Raw genomic sequence first — 26,523 nt, 5'->3', positions numbered from 1 at the left:
GAACAACATTTATTATTGATTGCCCTACGTTTATAATAAATACGATCTTTACTCAAACGACTAATCCTCAAAACGACTAAAATTAAATCATAATTTTCCAGCACAATCCAGTCAAATTCATTAAGCGAGTCGATACATCCCGCGTGCCAATGCCCAGACTCCCACAGACTCCGACCTCAACGAATGGACGGCACCGGCGCGTGAGACTCAGACGTTGATTTGAAGCTTTCGTGACCGCAGGAATCCACACTCTTTGGTTCTTTCGGTAAAGTCACGTAGGTAGAAAATAAAATAAATCACGACGTTTCGGGCGCAACACAAGCGTCCGTCATCAGGTGGACACAAGCGTCCGTCATCAGGTGGACGCTTGTGTTGCGCCCGAAACGTCGTGATTGATTTTATTTTATACCCACGTGCCTTTACCGAAAGAACCAGAGAGTATAGAGATTCAAACGACCAACAGGACATGGGCGAACGACGGGGCCGTCGCTTCTCCAGGCAGCGTTTCCACGAGATGCCACTCGAGCTTGAACTCGAGGTTCCGCCGTAATTACATTCATTTGTTCCCAACTTCAGTTGCCCACTCATTGTGGGCCTGCAGCCAGAATTTTCCTAGGGGGCCGTTTTCCGGCCTGGGATTCATTTCAGCGAGCGAGCTGGAACGCGGCCTCCAAAACTGCGGACTTGGGATGGCAGGCGCGCTCAACTTCACTTTTCGTGTAAACAATGACCACTTAAATTTCGATTTAAAGCTTTCGTGACTGCAGGGATTCATCTTCTTGGTTCTTTCGGTAAAGTCACGTAGAAGGGAAATAATAAACTAATAAAAATAAAACAATAAAATAATTCTCACGACGTTTCGGCCACAACGCAAGCAGCCGTCCTCAGGTGAAGACCAGGTCTGTCGGGGAGACAGCGTCCGACAGACCTGGTCTTCACCTGATGACGGCTGCTTGCGTTGTGGCCGAAACGTCGTGAGAATTATTTTATTGTTTTATTTTTATTATTTTATTATTTCCCTTCTACGTGACTTTACCGAAAGAACCAAGAAAATTACCACTTAATTTTGCCGGCCAACCCAGAGCTTGACATTTGACTCCGCAGGCGTTAACGAGAAAAGCCTTAACTTGCAATGACGTATTGCTGGGAAACGGCCTGGCACCCCCCCCCCGCCCACCGCCACCATCCCACCACGTGCGAAACGAGAGAACCGCGAATCGTGCAAACGTCACCGCCTCCTTCAGATGTCGAGTTGTCCTTCAACTCTAGTCGAGTTATCTCCTCCATGAAAACAATTTACTGTAGTTTAGCCGGGGTGGGGGTGGTGGGGGGGGGGGGTCACGCCGCGTGAACCCGTGGGTGGCATCACCAAATAACACTGGTCAACAAAAAAAAAACTTTTTTTTTCTGGCCTGGACTTTTGCAGACTAATTTCAGGGTGCTGATTCCAAATCTGATCTCAGATTTGCTCTATCACATCTCATTTTATGCTATCGGCATACCCCATTTTCATTGATTTTACCCGAAATTAACTGTCACTTATGATTGCAAGTTGTTGAGAGTCAGTGACTGCTTTAGTGTTAAAATATGGTGCTGCATTTTTAGGATAGTGTGTTTATAATATAATTTTATGTAGATATCCACATTTATTTAATATTTTTCTTCTGCAGTTTTTTTTATTGAAAATGCAATATTTGATATCTCAAAAACCCGATGTGATAGACAAAAACTGATGCCAGATTTGGAATCAGCACCCCCCCCAAAATCACCTTAAAACCGTTGGAATACCTTATGCCAGAAAAAGTGTGTTGACCAGTGTATAATTATTGGACAATCGTTTCTCTCCACGAACATATCCCACCGTTAATTAATACCACTTTTGTCCGTGAGCCTACTCTGGGCCAAATGCGAACGCCAGTCCGTCGACCTCGTGGCATTGCGGGCGACTGGTGTTGAATGACGTTGATCAAGACGGAGACAAAATAAAATGAAGAGGTTGACCAGCGGCCTCGTGAGCTTTCCCGCCAAATATTATTTGACATGATACAGGTTTTTGTTGGGTTAGATCGCGTATTTTTAAAATGTTCATTTTTAGTTGAGAGTTGTTTGTTAGTCAGTCTAGCAAATGTGTTAATGTGGTTAGTGTTAGCTTTGTTCAATACATTATCAGCCGATTGCTGTGTAATTGTGTCGATTCTATTCCAGTAATCTGTAGAGACACCGTTACTCATTTTTACGTGTAAGGACATTAGAGATTAAGAAATGTGACTTAGTTCACTTCGACTATGCTGCATTCTCTCTTTTAGCAATAATTCACGGGCTTTATGTAGTACTAGCGGAAGTACCCGGCTTTGCCCGGGTGAAAAATATATTTCTTAAAAACCTTACATATATATACACAGATACTAAGGTATTGTCAAAGCCCGGTGGGCTGTTTGTACATTTCTCCACCAACAAATATATAAGAGGCTTTCACAAGTCCAAAAAGTTGTAGAAAGTGTGGGGTATATAGTTGATGTCAAAAGGTTTCCGAAAATTGCGGTCTCCCCCCCCCCTCAAAAAATATCTTTACCCCTCGTAGGTATATATACTAACAACACCTTACATACAACAGAGGAAGTGGTATCTATTGACTCTGTAGTAGTATCTACTGACTGTACAGTAGTATCAACTGAGCCAGTAGTAGCTACTGACTGTGTAGTAGTATTTAGTGACTGTAATAACTACTGACCATAGTAGTATTTACTGGGCCTACAGTAGTATCTACCGACTATATACTCGTAACGACTAACTGTATAGTATCTGCTGACTCTATAGTTGTATCCACTGACTATAGTAGTAACTACAAAATCTATAGCAGTATCTACTCACTCTATAATAGTATCTACTGACTCTAGTAGCTACTCACCGTGGTAGTATGTACTGACTGTATAGTAGTATATACTGACTGTAGCAGTATTAACTGACTGTAGCGGTATATACTGACTGTTTTAGTATTTACTATAGCGGTATCTACCAACTCGATAGCAGTATCTACTATCGCTACAGCAGTGTATACCGACTGAGGTCGTACCTGCTATCACTACAGCAGTGCATACTGCTGTGTTGGTACCTGTTATGATGACAGCAGTGCATATTGTGGTGGAACCTGCTATGATTACAGCAGTGCATACTGCTGTGGTGGTATCTGCTATGATGAGAGGAGTACATATTGTGGTGGTGGTACCTGGTATGATAACAGCAGTGCATATTGACTGTACTCATCATTCACCCTCACCATTCACCACTCACAACTCACCCTTACCACTCATCCTCACCAATCACACCCTCACCAATCACCACTCACCCGCACTGCTCACCCTCACCACTCACGCTCACCCTCACCACTCACCCCTCACTAATCACCACTCATAACCGCCACTCACCCTCACCACTCACCACTCACCCTCAACACTCACCCTCACCACTCACCGTTACCACTCACCCTCACTACTCACCACTCATCCTCACCAATCACACCCTCAACAATCACCACTCACCCTCACAACTCACCCTCACCACTCACTCTCACCACTCACCACTCACCCTCACAACAACCACTCACCCTCACCGCTCAGCACTCACCCTCACTACTCACCCTCACCACTCACCACTAATCCTCACCAATCACACCCTCACCAATCACCACTCACCCTCACCACTTGCCACTCACCCTCACCACTCACCACTCACCCTCACCATTCACCCTCACCACTCTCCCTCACCACTCTCCCTCACCACTCACCAGTCACGCTCACCACTCACCCTCACTACTCACCACTCACCCTCAACACTCACCCTCACCTCTCACCACTCACCCTCACCACTCACCCTGACCACTCACCACTCATCCTCACCAATCACACCCTCAACAATCACCACTCACCCTCACCACTCACGCTCAACACTCACCCTCACCACTCATGCTCACGACTAACCCTCACCATTCACCCTCACCACTCACTAATCACTTCTCACAACCGTCACTCACCCTCACCACTCACTCTTACCACTCACCCTCATCACTCACCCTCACCACTCACCCTCACAACAACCACTCACCCTCACTACTCATCCTCACCAATCGCACCCTCACCAATCACCACTCACCCTCACTGCGCACCCTCACCGCTCACCACTCAACCTCACCCTCACCACTCACGCTCACCCTCACCACTCACCTCTCACTAATCACCACTCACAACTGCCACTCACCCTCCCCACTCACCTTCACCACTCACCCTCACCAATCACCACTCACCCTCACCACTCACCCTCACCATTCACCCTCACCATTCACCCTCACCACTTTCCCTCACCACTCTCCCTCACCACTCACCCTCACCACTCACCAGTCACGCTCACCACTCACCCTCACTACTCACCACTCACCCTCAACACTCACCCTCACCGCTCACCACTCACCCTCAACACTCACCCTCACCGCTCACCACTCACCCTGACCACTCACCACTCATCCTCACCAATCACATCCTCACCAATCACCACTCACCCTCACTGCTCACCCTCACCACTCACCCTCACCACTCATGCTCACCCTCACCACTCACCCCTCACTAATCACCACTCACAACCGCCACTCACCCTCACCACTAACCCTCACCACTCACCCTCACCACTCACTAATCACCTCTCACAACCGTCACTCACCCTCACCACTCACTCTTACCACTCACCCTCACCACGCACCCTCACAACAACCACTCACCCTCACAACAACCACTCACCCTCACTACTCACCCTCACCACTCATCCTCACCAATCACACCCTCACCAATCACCACTCACCCTCACTGCTCACCACTCAACCTCACCACTCACGCTCACCCTCACCACTCACCCCTCACTAATCACCACTAACAACCGCCACTCACCCTCCCACTCACCCTCACCACTCACCCTCACCAATCACCACTCACCCTCACTACTCACCCTCACCACTCTCCCTCACCACTCTCCCTCACCACTCTCCCTCACCACTCTCCCTCACCAGTCACGCTCACCACTCACCACTCACGCTCACCACTCACCCTCACTACTCACCCTAACCACTCACCACTCACCCTCACTACTCACCCTAACCACTCACCCTCAACACTCACCCTCACCGCTCACCACTCACCCTCACCACTCACCCTGACCACTCACCACTCTCCCCCTCATCACTCTCCCCCTCACCACTCTCCCCCTCACCACTCTCCCCCTCACCACTCTCCCCCTCACCACTCTCCCCCTCACCACTCTCTCCCTCACCACATGTTAAGGGCGATCCTAAAGGAATCTACAACCTTCGATGATTCCTTTGCGCGATTCAAAGAATCGATTCCTGGCGCATAGGAGGTTTCCATTTTTAATTACAGAGTTTTATTTTCATTCTTATGTTATGTTTTAAAGTTTTCAGGAGTTTTTAATTATATTTTAGCCCCGGTCAACGCCGGATATTTCCCATTCGTAGCAGTTTATATCAACTCTATAACCAACTAATATTAAACGGAAATAAGGCGATTCTAAATGAATCTACAACCTTCGATTCCTTTTCGCGATTCAGAGAATCGATTCTTGGTGCGGTCGGGTTTAGAGTTTTAATTACACAGTTGTATTTTCATTGGGATGTTATGTTTTAAAGTTTTCAGAAGATTTTAAATGTTTTTTTCCCCCGGGCAACGCTGGGTATATCGAGTTTATACCACAAAGTCGACGCCTGACAGACTTGCGTGTCGAGGCCTAGTACCGTGCAGAGCCTCCGGCCTCGCCTAGATTGCCCACCCGGCTGAGGCTGGGTACTGGGGCCGTTAACCCCCCCCCCCCCGCGCTACAATAATACTGTCTAATCGCTATAATTTTATTATCTACCGACCCTATAATAGTAATTGCACACATTGGGGTGGGGGGGGGAGTGAAGAGGACGTGAAACTTTGATGAATTTATCTCAGAGTCGCGTGTTATTGCGTGCGCATATTTTTAACGGGAATTAAAAATGGCGTCCACCCCGCAGCGAAGTTGTTGCTACCCGTTGCCAGGGGCAACTGCCGTGGTCCGCGCCGGTCGGCGATATTAAATAAATAAATAAAGCGTTAAATAAATAAATAGAAATCGCACTAAATCGATAATCGGTCCGATTTAAAGTTTAGACGAAAAATCGGAAATGCCTAAGTTTACCGCGGGGCCGGGGGCGTGCCCACCTGCAAAATTTAATCTCGGCGAACCCCACGGTCCGAGAGCTACATCCCCCGCAAGAGAGCGTACGCAGACAGACGGACAGACAGATAGACAAAAAATGAATTATATAGGTTAGAAGATATGCGATCTAACCCCCTCAAAAAAACCTGTATTATGGATGATACTGGTCGCGAAAGCTTACGTGTTAAACACGATTACATTTTTCTTGATGATGTCGCATTGGCTGACGGAGCTTAAGTGAACATTTATTTCGTCACGGAGATACAAAAACAAAGTTTGTGATGCCTCAGAAGGCGCGCCAGGAATACCGCGACGGCTTTCGACAAACTCGCCCTCAAAAATCGACGCACGCGGAAACGTGAACACCATCAGTTGCCAGTTGATCAATAAATATTGAATCGCTATCCTCATAAATAGATTTTTTCTCATTAAAAAAATAAGACACCTTTGCATAAACAACCAATGAGCCTCTCGTTATGCAAAAATAAAATAAACCGCGACGACGCGAGTTCCGAATGTAAACAGGACGGTGGATTTGCAGACACCGACAATGAAACGTCTTCCATATCTCATCGGGATCGTAGAGCTGCATGGACATCCAGGTCGTCAACGTCGACATCGCTTGCACATTTCCAGCGTGGGCAGCGTCCCGGTATAAAATGTGTGTGTGTGTGTATAAAAAAGAGGTTCACAATACGTACAGCACGAAGTCCGAACGCTTGAGTCGTGATCAAGAAAAAAATACAGAGGTTGGGAATGGTGGCGCATTGGTTCGCACACCGCTCGGCTCCGAACCCGGGGTGGCCAGAGCTCTATGCCCAGCCACGGCTAGCGTCGGTGGCGAGTGAAGGCTGAACCAATCCCGGGTGCGCTCACTTAATCATCAAGCTGCATTATCCAGCGTGGTGAAGTATGGTCAAGCGAACCCCACGGCCGATACGGCGTGTGGAAGCCTTCGCTCAGTAGTAGCAGTGGTCACAACATCAGCAATGGCAGTGCCGTTTAAGGAATGTTTCGAGACTTTCAATAATCCTGTGACGCGGCATAGACAAAACGCGATAAAGTTTATGTGTTGTGGGGGGCTGGGGGGTGGGCGTGGGGGAATGAGGGCCACTCGATTAACTTGATCCCCTCACTACAGCCATTCGACGACTTATCACCATTACGTGTGTTGAACTTCTTTCACACCGTACGTCGCCAACGGTGCCAATCGGGGGTGCGGGAATGAGCGTAAGCTATTCGACTCAATGCGGCAAGTCCTCGCTTAACGCGTGTGCACGCAACCGCGTCTTCACTGTGACGCGCGGTTCTTCCATTTGGGGAATGCTTCTTGGGCAACGCGGAACGCGCTCCGCTATAACGTGGGACGACGACGAACTACTTTCTTGAGCTGCGTGGCTGAGCGGTACCATACAGTAAGCGGAATGATACAGTAACGGTTATTTGTCCAGCCATCTTGCACCGTGCGTCCGTACATCGTGTGCCTGCGTCGCATGTCGCCAAACTTTATCGTGGCAATTATTTACGGGGAAATTGTTTTCGCCGAACGCGTTTTTCGCTCAGCGCGGCAACTTTTCAGGAACGCATCTACCGCATTGAACGAGGACCTTGTTGTAGTTTATATTTTTTGTAAATATCATCATGCTATTCGCGTGTATTATGTTTCAATGAAACGTTCGCACATTTTAAGCATGGATCCTGTATAGTCAACGGGTGCATCGCGAGCATAATGGGGGACTCCACGTGTTTCATTGACGCGCGCTGCCACCTCGACGCCCTGAAATCGTGGCGATTGGGCGGGGTCACGTGAAGGGATTACACCGTGTACGAATCTAAAACATCTATTCGTTAAAACACCCCTACCCGATGCGTGTGCCATTTGCTGGAGAAGGAGGGGGGGTGATAATCGATTAATCGTTACGCCCCTTACCATGCATTGAGACTCGCAATCAGGGTTCTTGGATCGCGCGGAATACGACAGCCGTAATTGACATCGTTTCATCGCACGTACAATTAATACGATCATCGATAAGGAAATAAATGCTGGTCAAGCAATGCCTGTTTTAAACCAGCAAATTACGTTTTGGTTCAGTTTAATAAACCATTGGGCTCATTGTCTTGCGAAAGAAGTCAGACAAAGAGGGATGATTCACATTTGCTGAACGTTCTTCCGCCCGAATTTGAGCGGAAAAACACGCCAATACCTCCGGAGCGACGGCGTCGTCCCAGAGATCGCTCGCCGTGTCAGTGGCGAGTGATATCTGGACCGGACCTTGGCGCCTACCATCATTCACCACACTGCAGCGGCCACCATCGTAGAGTACAAACCCCTGACACCGACGTGGCGTGGCTTGGCCTCCGTCCTGCAGTAGATTGACAAAAGCGTGGTACAGTTTTTAAATATCCATTGGCAGAAAAGGGGTTAGAACTTTAGGGCTACGCATTCCGGTCGTTTCATAGAAATGTTTGTGCGAATCTGGTCCCAAAACACCAAAGGCCACATCACGGAGCAATTTGTACGCACACGAGTTAACTAAAATCCGCAGAGACCCAGATATCTACTCCTGCGCGTGCATTCAAATCCAAAAGAAGGCCCCCTTTGACGCACAACTCTCCGAGAGAAAGAATGCCCGAGTGCGACCTGACGTACAAAAAGAAACGACGACCCCTGCACCTGTGGGTTCACCCAACGGCATGAAATGTGTACGCCACAGTCGAGAGGGCGATCGTGTGTAAAGTGTGGGTGGGGTGACGCCCCAACGCTTCCAAGACGTCTGTCCGATGTGGAAGAATCGAGCAAAACACAAAAATACACACACCTGGAGCGACACTCTGGAGGTACTAGTTGGAGGCCCTCTCCATCAGCGAGAAATTGCGAGCCTGCAACCTTTACCCTCGGCCGCGTCACAAGATTATTACTGACAGAGGCGACTTCCTCTCTCTAATCTCGCAAGTGTTCGTGCATTCATTCATGAAGGCGTTAAAACGCCGCGCGCGCGCGCGTGTGTGTGTGTAGCTAATGCCCAAGGTGTGTGCGATATTAAGTACAAATACTAAGACGTTAATGACCACAACGGCGCAATGGCCGGAGATAGCCGAGCAAAATGCCCGTGCATTTCTAAGGCAGTGGAGTGACTGTGTGAGTGTGCGCGGCCAATGCCAACCATACACATATTGTATTTACACATGCGCACACATATACTGTATGTATATCTAAAAATCATGTATATATAAAATAAATAGTAATAAAGCAATGATCAATACTAGTCACAACGAAGGAAGCGTTTAACGTCCGTTCGATCGTGAGCTGCCAAGGAATTTTACGAAAAATTTGGCAAAGAAATTACCCCGTGCCGAAGCTTGCCGCGAGTTGCATTGGTTGCAGAAAAGAAACATTCTCCAAAACCGCATCATCATCACCATCATCATCACCGCCATCGTCGTCGTCATCACTTTTGTCGGAGCGCGGCTGGGGGACTCGGGGCAACCGAGGAACAAAACAAAGGCAAGCTCATGCACCCCTTCCTCCCCCTCCTCCTCCTCCACGACTCCTCCGCTAGAGCGCGAGCAGCGTGGGCGAGCTGAGCGAATCCGACGACTGCTCCCCGTTACTGCTGCCGGGCGCGCGCTGCTGCTGCTGCTGCGACGGCGGCGCATCGCCACCCGCCTGGTTCCCCTCGTCCTGGCCCGAGCTGGCGCCCTGCAGCAAGAACGGGTGGTACCCCGACGTGGACGGGAAGGGACCCCCCACGGCAGTGGCGGTGCCCGCAGCCGTGGCGGCAGATGACGCGGACGAGGAGGGCCCGGCGATGGGCTCGAAGTCAAAGTAGTAGCTGCCTGAGATGTTTGCTCCGGCCGACGGCTCGGCGCACTCCTGCTGCTGCTGCTGCAGCTGCCGCTGCTGTTGCAGCTGAGAGGCGAGCTGCAGTTCCCCCTCGCTCTTGGAGGAGGGGGGCGGCACGCACACGAGGTGCGCGGACGCGGCGAGGGCGCAGTCCTCCACGTCGTCTTCGTGCGTGATCTTGCAGAAGCCCTTGTGCGCCGCCAGCACGAACTGCAGTCGCTCCTTCTCCTTGCTGAGCGTCTCGATCTCGGCACGGAGGCCCGTGCTGCGGTCCTCCAGCTCGTCCGTCTCCTGCGACCCGCACACGCAACGCAAGATGCGCACGGACAGGCACGCGCACGGAATGCGCAATGCTGCGCAGGCAAACGTTGCTGCTCCAACGTTTGCATGCATCGCCCTCCTCTCGGGGCCCCCCGCCCACCGTCCCCCCCCTCCGACCACCCGCCCCCGACAATAATGATCGGGCTGGTGGGGGGAAAGAGCCGGCAAATTCAATCGTTGTGGACACCGCAGCGTCACGCAGCGAAGGTTCAGCAGAGGTGGCCATTCATAATCGTCACCGTCGTCGTCATCATTGCCACCACTGAAACCGGCTCTGAGATGGGAGGGAGGAGGAGGAGACTTGGGGGGTTGGGGGTGGGAGGAAGAAAAGATGAATGACGGAGGGAGGGAGAGACCGGGGATGGTGGGGGAGAGGAGAAGCAAGATTGGCTCGGGAGAGAGAGTACACATCGAGGGGAAGCGGTCTATCAGACCATGTAATTGCGTGCGGGTTTGGGTGAGCGGTGGCACAGTGGTTAGCGCACTGCGCTGCGAAGCCAGCCACTTGGATTCTATCCCTGGCCACAGCTCACCCCTGTGGTGATTGTCTGAACAAGTTCTGGCCTTCCCCGAGGTCGGCTCAGCCTAAAATAATTAGTACCTAGTTGCGATGTGTAAACATTAGCAGTGGGGAGACAAAGGCGGCTGGGCGTGGTGCTGGCCCTACACCCCCTCGTGTGCCGTGCCGGCCTTCATAGGTGCTGCTCGCTGACAGCACTTGCCCCAACATACTCTTAGTTCTTTCGGTAAAGTCATATAGGTAAAAAATGAAATCTAAATTAATAAAAAAAAATCACGACGTTTCGGAGGCAACACAAGCTTCCGTCTTCAGGTGAAACTGTCACAGCAAAATGTATTGCCCCAACAGTTTGTTAATGCTATGCACGGGGGATATTCGAGTATAAATCAACCTCTTATTTTATCTGTGTAACGTCGCTTAAATTTACTGTGTCAATAGTAATGGAAGACGATATTGCACTTTTGAACCCAGATGGGTAAAACGACGTCATAAAACAATACAATATACTATTCCACACTTGTCTAAATGAGTAGCGTGTCTTCTATAATAGCCCAGAAATGTGTGTAACGCACGTGACGTCACTCCACATGCCGCACCCCCCCCACGTCATTAATAATTAAATAATCATGAGCGGGTGGATTTTCACACTCACGCGGAAGAAGGTTGGGCGGAGAGATATTTTTTTTTCGCAAAGTCGCTTCAAATATGGCGACGTTTCTTTACGGAAAGTGACGGTCAAAAATAAATCTCGCAGCAGCAGTGCTACATGCGTGCGTGACGTCACTGCAAAAGAGCCCCCCCCCCCCCGATCATTACTATGATAAGCAAGACAATTTTTTTTAACGCAAATTCGCTTTAAATTTGACGTTTTTTTAATTGAAAGTTACTAAAATAAATAAGTATACGCAGACGTTTCTTTACGTAAATATTACAGCTTCTGTCCTAGGACGGGCAAAAGGCGAGTATTATTATTATAATACAGCTGTTGTGTAGAGCTCACGCAGCCCAGCCGCTCTCTCTCTCTCTTCTTCTCGAGGCTTAAGCCAATCTTCACTCTCCTTCAACTCCCTTGAGCCGCCCTTATACTGACAGCCACGCGGATGTCCGCCAATCACACACCCCCACACTCACGTCACATCCACGTCACACCCCACGTCACACCCACGTCACATCCACGTCACACCCCACGTCACAAATCCACGTCACATCCACGTCACACCCCACCTCACATCTCACACCCCACGTTACACCCCACGTCACAAATCCACGTCACATCCCACACCCCATGTCACATCCCACGTCACATCCACGTCACACCCCACGTCACATCCGACGTCACAATTCAACGTCACACCCCACGAGGTGTATGCCCAGGGCTCCATCCACCCAGGGGGTGATGTTGGTGGTCACAGTCAGCGCCACGAGTCGGCAGTCCGTCCCCGTAGTTTCCCTGTTGTGGTGCCGCATTCCCTTCAACGGCAACCTCTCCCAATTCCCGTACACACGAGGCAATGTCTTCATGAGGATTGCGTTTCACGACACTTGTACCGGATGTACATTTCTCTAGTACAGCCATGGAAAGGTTCCTGTAACGTGGTCAAAGATGTTAAACATTGCATGGGTTAGAGGACATCGCTGTCACTTACATGGTTACGTGTTATGTCGTGGTCTCTTGAGTTATTATTCTGTGAAACAAATACTCTTGGCTTGAGGTGAACAGGAAATGGCTCTGACTCCTGGCCATGCAGTTTTATTGCGTGGGCATTTAATGTCATCAAAACACTCCGTCCCCTCAGCTCTCCACGATAAAACAGGGCAGCTATGGAAAGGGTGGAGGAGTTCTCATACGTGGACGGAGTGATAATGACCATCTCCGGTTTGGCAGCAGGAGGTTTAACTTCGAATCAGTCGAGTGGCTGGTGACCATCGAACAAAAGCGGTGGTCGCCGCTTTCAGATGCGCTCCTGTGGCCGTCTGGAACGTTCTTCCCTCCGATATTCGGAAGCCAATGGGAGTTGCGCACTTTTAAATCATCTCGATTGAAAACGAATTTCTTTAGAACTGCTTTTGTGTTTAGTTTGTTGACCTTCCCTCCGCACCTCCGATAAGCACGGCTACATATGGTGCGAAAGAAGCTAAACGTACATAGACACGAGTGACGTTACCTTTCCATCAGCTGTGCAATCTTCTGTGGAAGCTGCCCGACCTATTGCTCCATAAAAAGCTCCGGGTCTTCTCAGCCACAGTTACACATTCGCTAATACATTTATGCACAATTTTAACTTATTAAGGACATTCAAAGGCGTGGGAGAAAACAAAGGAAATCGGAGAGCCTTGAGAATCCGAAAGCATATGAAGGATGGCACCAACGCTGATGTGTAGAGTGGAGGGACACCATTCCAGATAATCACTGGAACTGAGTGGACTTGCCAATGGTGTCAAGATCGGTCCCTGCGGAGGAGGCTTGTGAAGGAAGCTACTGGGCAGTTGAAAGCAGTCGCTCTCCAACAACAGAGAAGGGCAGAGGAGCGATGCTCACAACAATGATGGCACAGTATGAGGGAAAGTTGATGCATCTGCCAGCCATCTCAGTCAGCAAACCCACGGCACCTGGGTCTGTCCCGTGACCTCCTGTCAGCCAGCCTTCCACACTTCACATGGGCTTAAGGTGCACCTAACCTGGCACGAGCACTGTGGTGACATCACTACTACACAGGTGGCGAATGTGTGTGCGTGTGTGAGTGTGTCTGCGTGAGTGTGATTGCGTGTGTGTGTGTCTGCGTGAGTGTATGTGTCTGCGTGAGTGTGTGTGTCTGCGTGAGTGAGTGTGTCTGCGTGAGTGAGTGTGTCTGCGTGTGTGTCGGCGTGAGTGTGTCTGCGTGTGTGTGTGTCTGCGTGAGTGTATGTGTCTGCGTGAGTGTGTGTGTCTGCGTGAGTGAGTGTGTCTGTGTGTGTGTGTCGGCGTGAGTGTGTCTGCGTGTGTGTGTGTCTGCGTGAGTGTATGTGTCTGCGTGAGTGTGTGTGTCTGCGTGAGTGAGTGTGTCTGTGTGTGTGTGTCGGCGTGAGTGTGTCTGCGTGTGTGTGTGTCTGCGTGAGTGTATGTGTCTGCGTGAGTGTGTGTGTCTGCGTGAGTGAGTGTGTCTGTGTGTGTGTGTCGGCGTGAGTGTGTCTGCGTGTGTGTGTGTCTGCGTGAGTGTATGTGTCTGCGTGAGTGTGTGTGTCTGCGTGAGTGAGTGTGTCTGTGTGTGTGTGTCGGCGTGAGTGTGTCTGCGTGTGTGTGTGTCTGCGTGAGTGTATGTGTCTGCGTGAGTGTGTGTGTCTGCGTGAGTGAGTGTGTCTGCGTGTGTGTGTCGGCGTGTGTGTGTGTCTGCGTGAGTGTATGTGTCTGCGTGAGTGTGTGTGTCTGCGTGAGTGAGTGTGTCTGTGTGTGTGTGTCGGCGTGAGTGTGTCTGCGTGTGTGTGTGTCTGCGTGAGTGTGTCTGCGTGTGTGCCTGCGTGAGTGTGTCTGCGTGAGTGTGTGTGTCTGCGTGAGTGTGTCTATGTGAGTGCGTGTGTGTGAGTGCGTGTATCTGCGTGAGTGTGTCTCCTCACCGACTGTAGCCTGTCCGTCAACTCTCTCCGCCTGTTTCGGCAGCGCGCGGCCGCCTGTTTATTCCGTTCGCGACGAACTCGGCGCCTTTCCGCCTCCTCCGGCGAGAGCTGCACAGGAGGGCGGCGAGATGTTAGCGGGGTGGTGATGTGAGCGTGGCTGATGGTAACATGAATGTGGTGATAATGTCGGGGTGGCGGTGAAGGTGATATTGGGGAGGGGGGGGGGGGGTGGTGATGTTGGGGTGGTGGTGATGTTGGGGGGGGGTGATGGAGAAGGTGATATTGGGGGTGGTGATGTTGGGGGGGTGATGGTGATGTTGGAGTGGTGGTGATGTTGGGTGGTGGTGGTGAAGGTGATGTTGGGGTGGTGGTGATGGTGATGTTGGTGGGGGGGGGGTGAAGGTGATGTTTGGGGGGGGGGGGTGATATTGGGGGGGGGGGTGGTGAAGGTGATGTTGGGGTGGTGGTGATGGTGATGTTGGTGGGGGGGGGTTGAAGGTGATGTTGGGGGGGGGTGATGGCGACTTTGGAGTTGGGCACAATCTGTTGCCTCTCACAGTGGCGATAACGCGTCATTGTTGTTCATGCTAATTAAATGCAAATATTTAGTTTTGGCCAAAGAACAAACAAGATAACTAAAAATATCGATTCTTGAATCGAATAGTAACTTCATGTTGACAATTCATCTTTTATCTTGTGGATGTCGTCAACTCGCAAGGAAATTGACAAATTCTGGACCATAAGGGCCGTCCATAAATGACGTCACGGCGATTTTGGACGATTTTTTGACCCCCCCCCCCTCAAATAAAAAAAAACACATGCTTCAAATGGCTTTAAACAATTGTCATTGTAATGCGTATTTAATGTGGCGCTTCACTCTGACGATGCGCATTTTGATGTGACGTCACATTTCTCAACCCCCCCCCCCCCTCGTCACAAATGTCTGACCCCCCCCCCAGGTGCGTGACGTCATTTATGGACGGCCCCATAACGGCGAGGCACACATTCTCCCGCTCTTCTTTGAGCGATGTCACGCGAATCAGGAACGCGCGCGGTGACACGGACTCGCTCCGTGTTTCGGTTTGAACACCCGCAGTGTTCACCGGCGAGGCCCACTCGCCTTCAACCGCGAACCTCCACAAGGAGCGGACAAACACGGGAATGGTTGCATACTCTTAGGTTTTTTCGGTAAAGTCACGTAGGTAAAAAAATAAAATTAAAAGTTAATAATGGAAATAAAATAAAACATCTTCTTGGTTCTTTCGGTAAAGTCACGTAGAAGGGAAGTAATAAAATAATAAAAATAAAACATAATAAAAAAAATCACGACTTTTCGGAGGCAACACAAGTCTCCGTCATCAGGTGGGACCGTCACAGCTAAAATTACTGCATCAACGGAGTCCTTGTGTTGCCTCCGAAACGTCGTGATTTATTATTTTATTTTATTTCCATTATTAACTTTTAATTTTATTTTTTTACCGACGTGACTTTACCGAAAAAACCTAAGAGTATGAATCCTTGCAGTCACGAAAGCTTCAAATCTAGAAACGGGAATGGTTGCCCGCGTCGCTGTCCCAACAATCGCCCAGCGGCTTAGTAGCAGCCGTCTCTTTCGTAAACATCAATCGTCGTCCTCATGCAATTTCACGTCGTGCATACGAGACTGGATTTTTCTTTTCTGCTTACCCAATGCACGACGGTGATTTGAAAATGATGTTGCAAAATGTAGGTCCGTAGAGCAAATCAAAATCGATTGTTGGCTAAATTCTTGACAATTCACAAAATTGCGAGGAGTGGGTGGGGGGGGGTCAGGGATAAACAGCTGCATTCTGGAGATGTGGCCCAGTGGTTCGTTTCACTGCGCCACCAACCCGGATACCCAAGTTGGATATCGGCCACGGCTCTAACACCAAATGTGCAGTGATATCTGCGGGGTGCGATTGATCGGGGGGGTGGGGGGGGATATTTGTATCCCCTGGACCGTGCTTACACTTATCATCTCCAGGGTGGATACATTTATCCCTTCCCACCCAGACAAATAAAGCACGTCTTTGTGTGTACAATGGCAGGGTTGAGCCTGGTTAGTTAGTTAGTACTTGAATGGAGACTGCTTGGGAGTAAGGTGGCTACGACAACAATGAGTTCTTGAATCCTGCTGCGGAGCTTCGAGTTATCACTCCCACCGATGAGCATTGGGTTTTGATTCACAATGAGTTTATTTTGGGTACGACCACGCAGGTATGTACCTCGGCCAAAAGCAACGAATTATGAGTCATAATATTAGTCGTTAAAGCCTACACGTGAAATGTTGGTGTGGTTTCTCCGGATTTTCTCGGCATTCTTGCATGTGAAGCCAAACACGTGATGATTGGAATTGGCCAAACACCCCAAGGAAGCTGGTGGCTGTGCACGTGGCCTGTGATCCGGCACTGCAGAGGATAGGACTTGGTGGATCACCGCACAGATCTTGTAAAACTCTCGTCACGTGGGTGCCTAGGAGGTGCCATACGCTGGCTCACCGAGATAAATAAAGACAGCCGGTGGACTAATCTCCATTTGTTTCCATGTGTCCGGGGGTAGATCCCCGTCACGTGCTTGGGTATTCTCTGGGTAATCTCCGATTTTCTCCCACGTTTACAATACCGATTAAATGGCTGAAAACATCTTGCAATAAAACAACTCAATTGAGCGAGACCCTTCCACAAGTCATTGGACCCGATGTGACTTTCCTGGATAGACGCGAGCAACAATAATTAATATTATTGTTGTCATGCATGTATGTTTTGAACTTCTTTCGCATTATATGTAGCCAACCGTGCTTACTGTTAATGTTGAGACTCATGTTTGCCGTGATAAAATGCATTATTATTATTATCATCATCCGTACAAAGTGCACGTAACACATTGAGGCGACGCCACTATTGTGTGTTGTCTCTATAATTTTTAGTTAAAGTTGGATAAATGCCTCCTGTTGTGTTGGTCACGGGCAGGGGTCGCCAACAAAAGTAACAAGAAGATTTTTTTTCTGATACTGGTAGGAACCTCCTGGTTACACCAGCCCACAGGGGATTATTCTGTCCGTCCGTCGTGCATCCAAAAATGGGAGGGGTGGGGCTGGGTGGAGAGGGGAGGGTGGGGAGGGGCTGGGTGGGGAGGGGAGGGGCTGGGTGAGGAGGGTGGGGCTGGGTGGGGGGTGGGAGGGGTGGGGCTGGGTGGGGTGGGGCTGGGTGGGGAGGGGCTGGTCACCCCGTGGGGCCCTTAAACGTTTAACCTACTCACGCCGGCTTGTGCCCGCCCTCACAGTCGGCCATATTTGCGGAATACACCACGCCGCCGTTGACCCTGGCCATTGACCGAGCAACCCAAGGTTCCTACCAGCTCCCTCCGCATGAATGTGTTTAATTCGGTATATATAAAAAAACCCTCAGTATTTTAAAAGCCACAATGCATTGTGGTGGTGAATACGAGACGATGGTGCTTAACACATAACCTCACGAAGCAGTCTTTAAAGAGCCGCATACCGCACAAGAGCCGGAGGTTGCCTATCCCCTGGGCATGGGGTTTGTTTGACCATTCTTGACCACGCTGCTCAGTGCGGGATTCTGAAAGCCTTTTTACCCCGTTTAACAGGTAGGCTTTGACGACCGATATTATTCATAATAAAGTTTTTTGATCAAGTCACGTAGGTAAAAAATAAATAAATTAAACTTTTTTTACCTACGTGACTTTACCGAAAAAAAACAAAGAGTATGGACCCTTGCAGTCACGAAAACTTCAAATCTAGAAAGGTTTTTGAGTTAGATCGCGTAAGTATAAATGTGTCGGAATCCTCCACCACCCGACACAGCCAATTAGTAAGGGATTTGATGTAATTACCAGCGAAACGTGGTACTACTCTAATTGTAAATGTTGTAGATTTACTCTCCAACACACCGTTGGGCTGAAGTAGTCACTAATTGGCGTTTTGTTTACGTGACAAATCCCTTACTTGTTACCGCACTAAACATTAGACAAATCGCACCCTGGAAATGTGAACCGGTTCTCGTCATCCCGTCCCTTCGCCGACTCACACTGACTGACCACCGTGGAAAAGTATGGCCAGACAGGCCTCTGTGACAGACATGGCCTCCGCCCAGCCGCGGGTCGACAAAGAAGCCGTGAACGTCGCGATTGTTGCTATTGCAGTCCCGAGCAATTTGCATGCCGTGATGCAGCATTGTGGAGCAGTGTCGTAGGAGGGGGGTGCATTTGTATTTACTATGAGTCAGAGGACGGCGCTGCTAAACCGGGACTGCGTCTCAACTCACAGCCCCACCCCCAGCCCAGACAATGAACCCGATCACCCCCCCCCCCTTTGTCCCTTTCCCACCCTTCCCTATCGTCTAGCCTCCTTTGCCCCCCGCCCCCCCGTTAAGGAGGAGATATCTTATAATTATTCACTGCTGTATACACTCCCCTAAACTCCTACCGAACAATTGCCATCTCTCGATTTAAAGCTTTCGTGACTGCAGGCATTCATCTTCTTGGTTCTTTCGGTAAAGTCACGTAGAAGGGAAATAATAAAATAATAAAAATAAAACACAATAAAATCATTCTCGCGACGTTTCGGCCACAACGCAAGCAGCCGTCCTCAGGTGAAGAACAGGTCTGTCGGAAAGACAGCGTCTGGCCGAAACGTCGTGAGAATTATTTGATTATGTTTCTTTTTATTATTTTATTATTTCCCTTCTATGTGACTTTACGGAAAGAACCAAGAAGACATTGCCATCTCATAATGACCTCGCGATGCCACAATCCATCTGGCTCCTGGTCGCGAGCTAATTTCATTGCTCCATCTCCACAGTCGGGCGTCTTCCGCCGTCACGGGCTGCCACTCTGTCGTCGGTCTAGAGCGGCCACCGCCAGAGCCGGAATCCACAACCCCAAACTTCTTTACTTTCCTTCACAGTCAAGAGGGTGACTCAAAGCAGTTGCCGGATTAAGCTAGTGCGGGGCTGGTCGAATATGTTACAAAGGGGCCCTAAATAAAAAAAAACACATCAATATTAAACACACAAATGTTGTACTTGCAAAGTAAAGTAATTGTATTTGTTCATGTAGCTATACAGGCAGATAATACGACAAATCGCTAACCTTAAACACCTAGTCGTCCGTAAAAGTTGAAGGCGGTATAGTACTATAGTAATAGAGCAAGTGCAGAATCACTGAACCGGAATTGATAGCTTGAAAGCATTTAGCGCGTGGCCCTTGAAAGTGCGGGGCCCTTAGCATATGTAGCTATTTTTGCTACTGGGATAATTCAATCCGGCACTGACTCAAACTGTTGTTTGTTCTCCAATCCACTCGGTTTTCCTTCCTGCGTCTCAGCGTCCAGGAGCCGCCAAGTCTCCCCCACTCCGAGCCTGCATCGTGATTGCTTTCGCTCGGCTCACGTTGTCCTAGGTCCTTGGTCGAGATCGCAAGGGGTTCTCACTGCAGCAGCCAACAAGCCCCTCTTTATGGAGGCGGATCAGGCGTCACCCGCAGATCCGCCCGTGGTTCACGTGGCCTGGTGGATGAGTTTCGGCCAATCGCAGATCTCATCTTAGAGGGTGATGTCGCTTGTATAGAAAAAAACGCCCGTATCGTGTAACGGTTTGGGCTCCTAGCCCGTATTTCTAGCCCCACAACGGTACCTGTTATATTTGTTACTTTTAGGGTAACGGTGATTGCCAAATGTGTTGAGCCTCGAATTATAAGCGAATATAAAAAACTAAATTACGAAGATGTTTTCCATTATTTGTGCTGATGACCTGGCAGAGACCATCTCTTGACACCTTGACAACCTCGATCGAATCGACTGCTCACTCACTCACGTTCTATTATATTCCGTTTCGCATTTATATAGCGGCCTTTCCGGGGCACTTTACAATGCACGCCGGCGGTCAATCTACTTCGAGATGAGGTCCTCTCTGCGACTTTCACGAGAGCGGGTTCGCTTTACCTGCCCACGCTCGCCGGTGCAGGTTGGTGGAGGGGTACAGCAGCAGGGTCCGTTCAGTTATCACCATCGCTAGCCGGGGCCGGGATCGAACTCGGCTATATCTGACTCAGTGCGCCCACTCACTACGCTACAATTCATGGGATCTTTCTGGCAGTGTCAAATATATGAAAAATAAGAATAGCTTTTGTGCCAATAAAGTCGGTGTTAAGATGTTCAAACACCAATAAAAAACCTTTTGCAAGGAATCATGTCTGCATTAAGGGGGCGTCCATAAACGACGTCACACACCTAGGGGGGGGGGTCAGACATTTGTGACGATGTGTCACGAGGGGGGGGGGGTGGGTTTGAGAAATGTGACGTCACATCAAAATGCGTAACTTCTAAATAAATATAGGCAAACACGTTCTACTTAATTAAATATACTTTTTAATAAATGTTTTCTCTTACAACATGAGAGTGCAGCGCCACATTAAATACGCACTACAATGACAATAGTTTAAAGCGATTTGAAACATGTTTTTTTTTTGGGGGGGGGGGGCAGAGCTTTGTGACGTCATATTTGAGGGGGGGGGGGTCAGACTTTTTGTGACGCCGTGTGACGAGGGGGGGGGGGGTCAAAAGTCGTCCAAAATCGCGTGACGTCATTTATGGACGGCCTCTTAATGCAGACATGATTCCTTGCAAAAGGTTTCTATCTGGCGTTCGAACATCTTAACACCTCCTGTTAATTGCCACTGTAGTGGTGGTGTTGACGCGCGCCGACAGTGAGAGATCACGGGGCGGCGCGGGGTGCGTGGTTGTGCGCGCTGACACAAGGTGGGAAAGAGGATCGTGGGCAGCGCGCAGTGATTGGTCAACTGGGGTGGGTGCTCTCAGCGACGTCCGCATGGAGGACTATAAAGGGGGACGCGCGGGAGCACTCGGGGAGTTGTTAACCAGTTGAAGATCGAAGACGGAGTTGAAGAGGTAGGGCCCTGAGACCCCTAGTCCCGCTGTCCTTGTAAGGGCCGGGGCCCTGTGTGGCTCGGAGGCGAGACTGTGGGACCCGTGGTCTGACGTCCATGTGGGACGAGGCTGTGGGACCCAGAGTCGAGACGGACACCCCAGCCGGGTGAGTTCCGAGAAGCTACGGGGCGTAAGAGCCCGTGTGGGTGTAGCCAGGGGAACCCCGTGGGTTAGGCTGCAGTTAGCCACCCGTGTAATATAAGTTGGTGTTAATAAAGAGTGTGCTACCCGCAAGGTCGTCTCCCGCCAAGTTACTACATTACACCACGAAGGCAAAAATCCTCTTCTTATTTATGACACAAACACCACAATTCCCCAACCGACCACAGCCGAAAACTCGGATCCGAACCCAAATGCCCCCCCCCCTCCGAATCCGCCCCCCCCCCCTCCTTCAGTGACGCCCTTCCTGGCCATCACGAACCCTTCGCTCAATGACGACGCTGCCCCACTGCCCAGCGCCGCGGTTCAAGTGACGATGACTCACTCGCTCACTCACCGAACGCGCCTTCCGAATGAAAGCTTTGCACACGGGCGATCGGACGAGACGCGCGCATTCCTGCGCCGTGACTGTGTGCCGAGAGGCGCGATGGAGAGACTCACCCATCCCATTCGATCGCACGTGTCGACCTCCACCCACACCCCCCCCACGCCGCCACCACCGCATTGTAATCTTGGCCGCCGGTTTAATATAACACTGACGGGTAAATGATCGGGTGAGTTGTGACTGGTGATGCAAACAATGGGCCGTCGTTTTGTGTAGAATAGCGGCATTCGTAATAATTGACAATTATGTTAGCAGGATGAGCGCAACTGAGTCTCGAAGACAATTTTTTTCGGTGGTGTCCCTGCTTACATTTGGGCATGAGGCCCACTACCGTGGGTTTTTAATCTTTTTTAACTCACTCCGTCTGTTGTCGTATCCTTAAAAAAAATTTTAACTCAAAATTTACACACTTCCCAATGTGATATCGAATGCAAACTTGGTATACTTATGTCATACTGATGGCAAGACTATATTTTATCATAAAAAATTTAAATATCTATTTTTAAACATTTTACACGTCTTTATTTAACTCTGTTGTATCCTCAAATCTTGTAACTCAATTTCAACCATCTTCCCAATGTCGTTTCGACTGCAAACTTGGTATAGGTGTGTCATACTGATGACAATACTATATTCTATCATTAAAATTTTAAAATATATATCTTTAAACAATCTTTTTTACGGGTCTAATTGTCCACGCTCAACTCACGTTGCCTGTAAATCACCACGGTTCCTTCTGCTATGACAAGCTGCGGGGTCACTTCCAGGAGTCGTGGAGTTCTGCCATTACGAGTACGGTACATTTCATTAAAGCGTGTTTTAAAAAAAAGTATTTTTAAATATTTAGTTGTTTAGTTATTTAAAGCTTTCGTGACTGCAGGGATTCATCTTCTTGGTTCTTTCGGTAAAGTTACGTAGAAGGGAAATAATAAAATAATAAAAATATGACATAATAAAAACATAATAAAATAATAAAACATAATAAAAGAACAGTTCTGTCGGGAAGACAGCGTCTCATTCAGACGCTGTCTTCCCGACAGACCTGTTCTTCACCTGAGGACGGCTGCTTGCGTTGTGGCCGAAACGTCGTGAGAATTATTTTATTATGTTTTATTTTTATTATTTTATTATTTCCCGTCTACGTGACTTTACCGAAAGAACCAAGAAGACAAATATGTTGTTGCTTTCGGTGATTGACGGTGCGGTGCTCACGAGGCGTGCCCGCGTGCTGTGCCCTGCAGCAGCAGCAGCGGCGGCGGGCAACGGAAATAACAAGAGCCATTTGTTGTTGTTGTTTCGAATAATTTAAGAAACTCAACGTTTCAAGAGCCGCGATGCACTGTGGTGGTGTATTCCAGACGGCGGGGTCCTCAATAGCTGACGTCACGAAGCGGTTCCTTTAACGATCCGCAGGCTGCCGACTCCCGACCTTGAAGAACGTTCCCCGCATTGATCCCCGATCTCACAAAGATCTAGAGAGCTAAGCATGTTCGAGTCTGGATAATGTTTGGATGGGCACCCACCACGCATAACATGTGCTGTGGGATTACGGGGCTACGCGTCATACTATCCATGCAATTTAATTGGAGGGGGTAAGGGGTTATAATTTTGATTTAAAGCTTTCGTTACTGCAGAAAATTTTCTAAATTTTCTTGCTGTGGATTTCACACTTGATGATGATTGCTTGTGTTGCAGTCGAAACGTCGTGAGAATTTTTATTGTTTTATATTTTTATTATTTTATTATTTCCCTTCTACGTGACTTTACCGAAAGAACCAAGAATATGGGGTAGGGGTTATTTCTACATTTGCTGTTGGGGCTACGGGCTTGGGCAGAGTATTGCTTTTTCACATCCCCATCATCAGCTATGATCAACCCACTGCTGGATGAATACATCCCAAAGGAAAAATCGGAGGTTCTGCTGGTTGGCACTCAGGTTCCGGTGAAAACATTTGAGGGGATGGGGGGGGGATTAGGTGTGGCGGTCGCAGACTCCAGGAGTCAGTTTCCTACTCATCTAAAGAGCCTCGGCACCAAACTCGACCAGAATTGTGTCGTTTGATCACCACGTGCAAAATATCGTCAGGTTCTGCAATTTTCATATCAGCGCTCAACGACACATTTGACCACAGCTGAGTCATGACATAGCCAACACGGTGGCGTGTAGCATCGCACCGACAAGGCTCGATTATTGCAACTCACTACTCTACGGGACGTCTGAAAAAAAAAACATTAAACAAGCTGCAGCGTGTAGTACATTCTTTGGCACGTGTCGTGACGGGGTACTGCCAGCTCCGATCATGTCTGTCCAACACTCGCCCGGCTGCACTGGTTTCCGGTTACCAAACGAAATACATTTTAAGGTCACACTCGCTACACACAAAGTGCTCGCCACAAACGAACCACAATATCTTGACGATCTCGTCAAGGAGCGTAAACCATCCCACGAACTCTGGTCATCCTCGCAGCGGCTTTGCCTAGCCATTGAACAAAGACGGTCACTGCATCGCGCGCTTTCAGATGCGCTTCTGCAGCGGTCTGGAACGCTCTTCCTCCCGATATTAGGAAGCCACTGGAGCTGTGCACTTTTAAATAATCTAACTCAATTGTTTGGAACTGCTTTTTATGTTTTCTTTGTTGTTCTTCCCCCTGCACCTCCGATGAGTGCAGTTGACTACATACCAGAGGTGTGGACTCGAGTCATGTGACTTGGACTCGAGTCAGACTCGAGTCATGAATTTGATGACTTGCGACTCGACTTGGACTTGCATAACAATGACTTTGTCCCACCTATGAGATGTGGACTCGAGTCATGTGACTTGGACTCGAGTCAGACTCGAGTCATGAATTTGATGACTTGCGACTCGACTTGGACTTGCATAACAATGACTTTGTCCCACCTCTGCTACATACTGTGCAAAAGTATGTCAACAAACATACAAACATCTCTCAACGCTGTCGTGTAACAACAACAACATCGTACTCTCGAAAAAAAACACGCGAACCTAAAATTACCGATCAGCGGCAATCGAGAATCGAACCGTCTCACTTTGCGTTGAGGTGGCACCACTTTGTGTCTCGTGGCTGAGCTGTAACTCAACTCGCGTTTGGGTGTCGCGAGACGCAACGGATGTCGCGGTCGCGCTGGTGTCGAGTGGGATGCGGTGGCCGATTCATTACATCTCATAAATTACTCACGGCAGCTCATGCCGCAGGGTGGCATTTTTGGTGGTCGCGCTTAGAGTTGTCTCGGATATGGAAATGTAACCGCGATCGCGCGTACAGTCGGTGCGCACGCACGCACGTACGCACGCACAGGTTGGACGCTGCACTGGAGAGAATGAAAAGCACAGCTGTGCAGCCGAGGAAGAAAGTTTTCAGTCAGTTCATATGAATAGTGATGCCAGATAAGTGCGGCCTGGCACAGACCGTTTCTAGTCCCAGAACTTTATTATTGTTCTTTATGCTATTCTATGATAAAAAAAAAAATCTATTCATTTTCTAAATATCCAATCTGTGTTGCTTGAAGTCAATACGTGACCTGAAGTTGTCATAAGTGAGAGACGCCAATCATGGTGTTGACCTTACGACATTACGACATCTTACAAGGTCAGCCCGGCTAAAGGCGAGCAGCTCCTTGTGAAAAGCGAGCTTCATGCACCACTTGACGTGGAATGGCGCAGCACCGTTGAAGCTCTCATGGCACAGTTTTCAAGTGGGCTGAGTCACTTTTCCTGGATCTCAATCTGGGCCCACGTGCTTTTCAGTGGTCTGCATTCTACCAAATGACCAGGTTTGCCCGGGACAGTCCCAGTTTCGAAAATGAGGATTTTGCCTTTGATTTAAAACACCTCTGACCTCAAGCTTGGCTCATGATACGAGCAAAGGGACTGGGCAGTGGGCGGGGGCTACCTGGGCAGTGGGCGGTGCTAGCAGATGGGTGGGTGGAGCCTAAGGGAAGTGGGCGAGGCTAACATCTAAATAAGCCGGGGCCGTCCATGAATGGCTGACGGAGGGATGGCCCTGCCAGCTTTGACGTGTGCCCAGTTTGAACCTCCAAGAAACGTGGAATTGGCAAACGCGCACTCGACGACAGAACAGCCCAGTCCTCCCTCTCGTGCAAACAATACTCACTTCTTCATCCCTGCGCCTCCGTCCTCCCAGAGAGCGAGCCTCCAACCCCACCTGGTGGCCCTGGTGGCGAGCTCCGCTGGGGCCTGCCTGCTGGGCCTGTTCCTCCTGCCAGCTGGGGCCAGGCGGGGCCGGATCCGGTTCCACGTAAGCGGGAGGTGGGACGCGGGGGTATTGGTGCGACGAGGCAGAGGAGGTGATCACGGTCGACTGGACCATCCACTGGAGGTCCTGGCTGGTGGTGATGGCCGTCACGGTGGGGACGAACAAGCCCTGGCTGGTGCTGGGCACGTCCACGCTGTAGCCCTGAATGGGAGAGATGTCCATGTTAGATTGGTGCGAGG

General features: G+C 49.5%; 1 protein-coding gene across 1 annotated transcript; it reads right to left on the bottom strand.

The window, feature by feature from the left end:
* Positions 1-5,325: 5,325 nt before the first annotated feature.
* On the bottom strand, positions 5,326-26,506 carry LOC144728747 (fos-related antigen 2-like). Its single transcript, XM_078608355.1, has 3 exons — positions 26,183-26,506; positions 14,517-14,624; positions 5,326-10,375 (listed from the first exon to the last, which is right to left on the bottom strand). Exons 1-3 carry the CDS (start codon positions 26,504-26,506, stop codon positions 9,797-9,799), a joined length of 1,011 nt encoding a protein of 336 aa, XP_078464481.1. The 3' UTR covers positions 5,326-9,796.
* Positions 26,507-26,523: the final 17 nt, after the last annotated feature.

Source organism: Lampetra planeri, chromosome 30, assembly GCF_965212315.1.
Source record: "Lampetra planeri chromosome 30, kcLamPlan1.2.h2, whole genome shotgun sequence".
In the NCBI taxonomy this organism is placed as follows: domain Eukaryota; kingdom Metazoa; phylum Chordata; class Hyperoartia; order Petromyzontiformes; family Petromyzontidae; genus Lampetra; species Lampetra planeri.
This window is presented reverse-complemented; position numbering and strand designations above follow the sequence as displayed.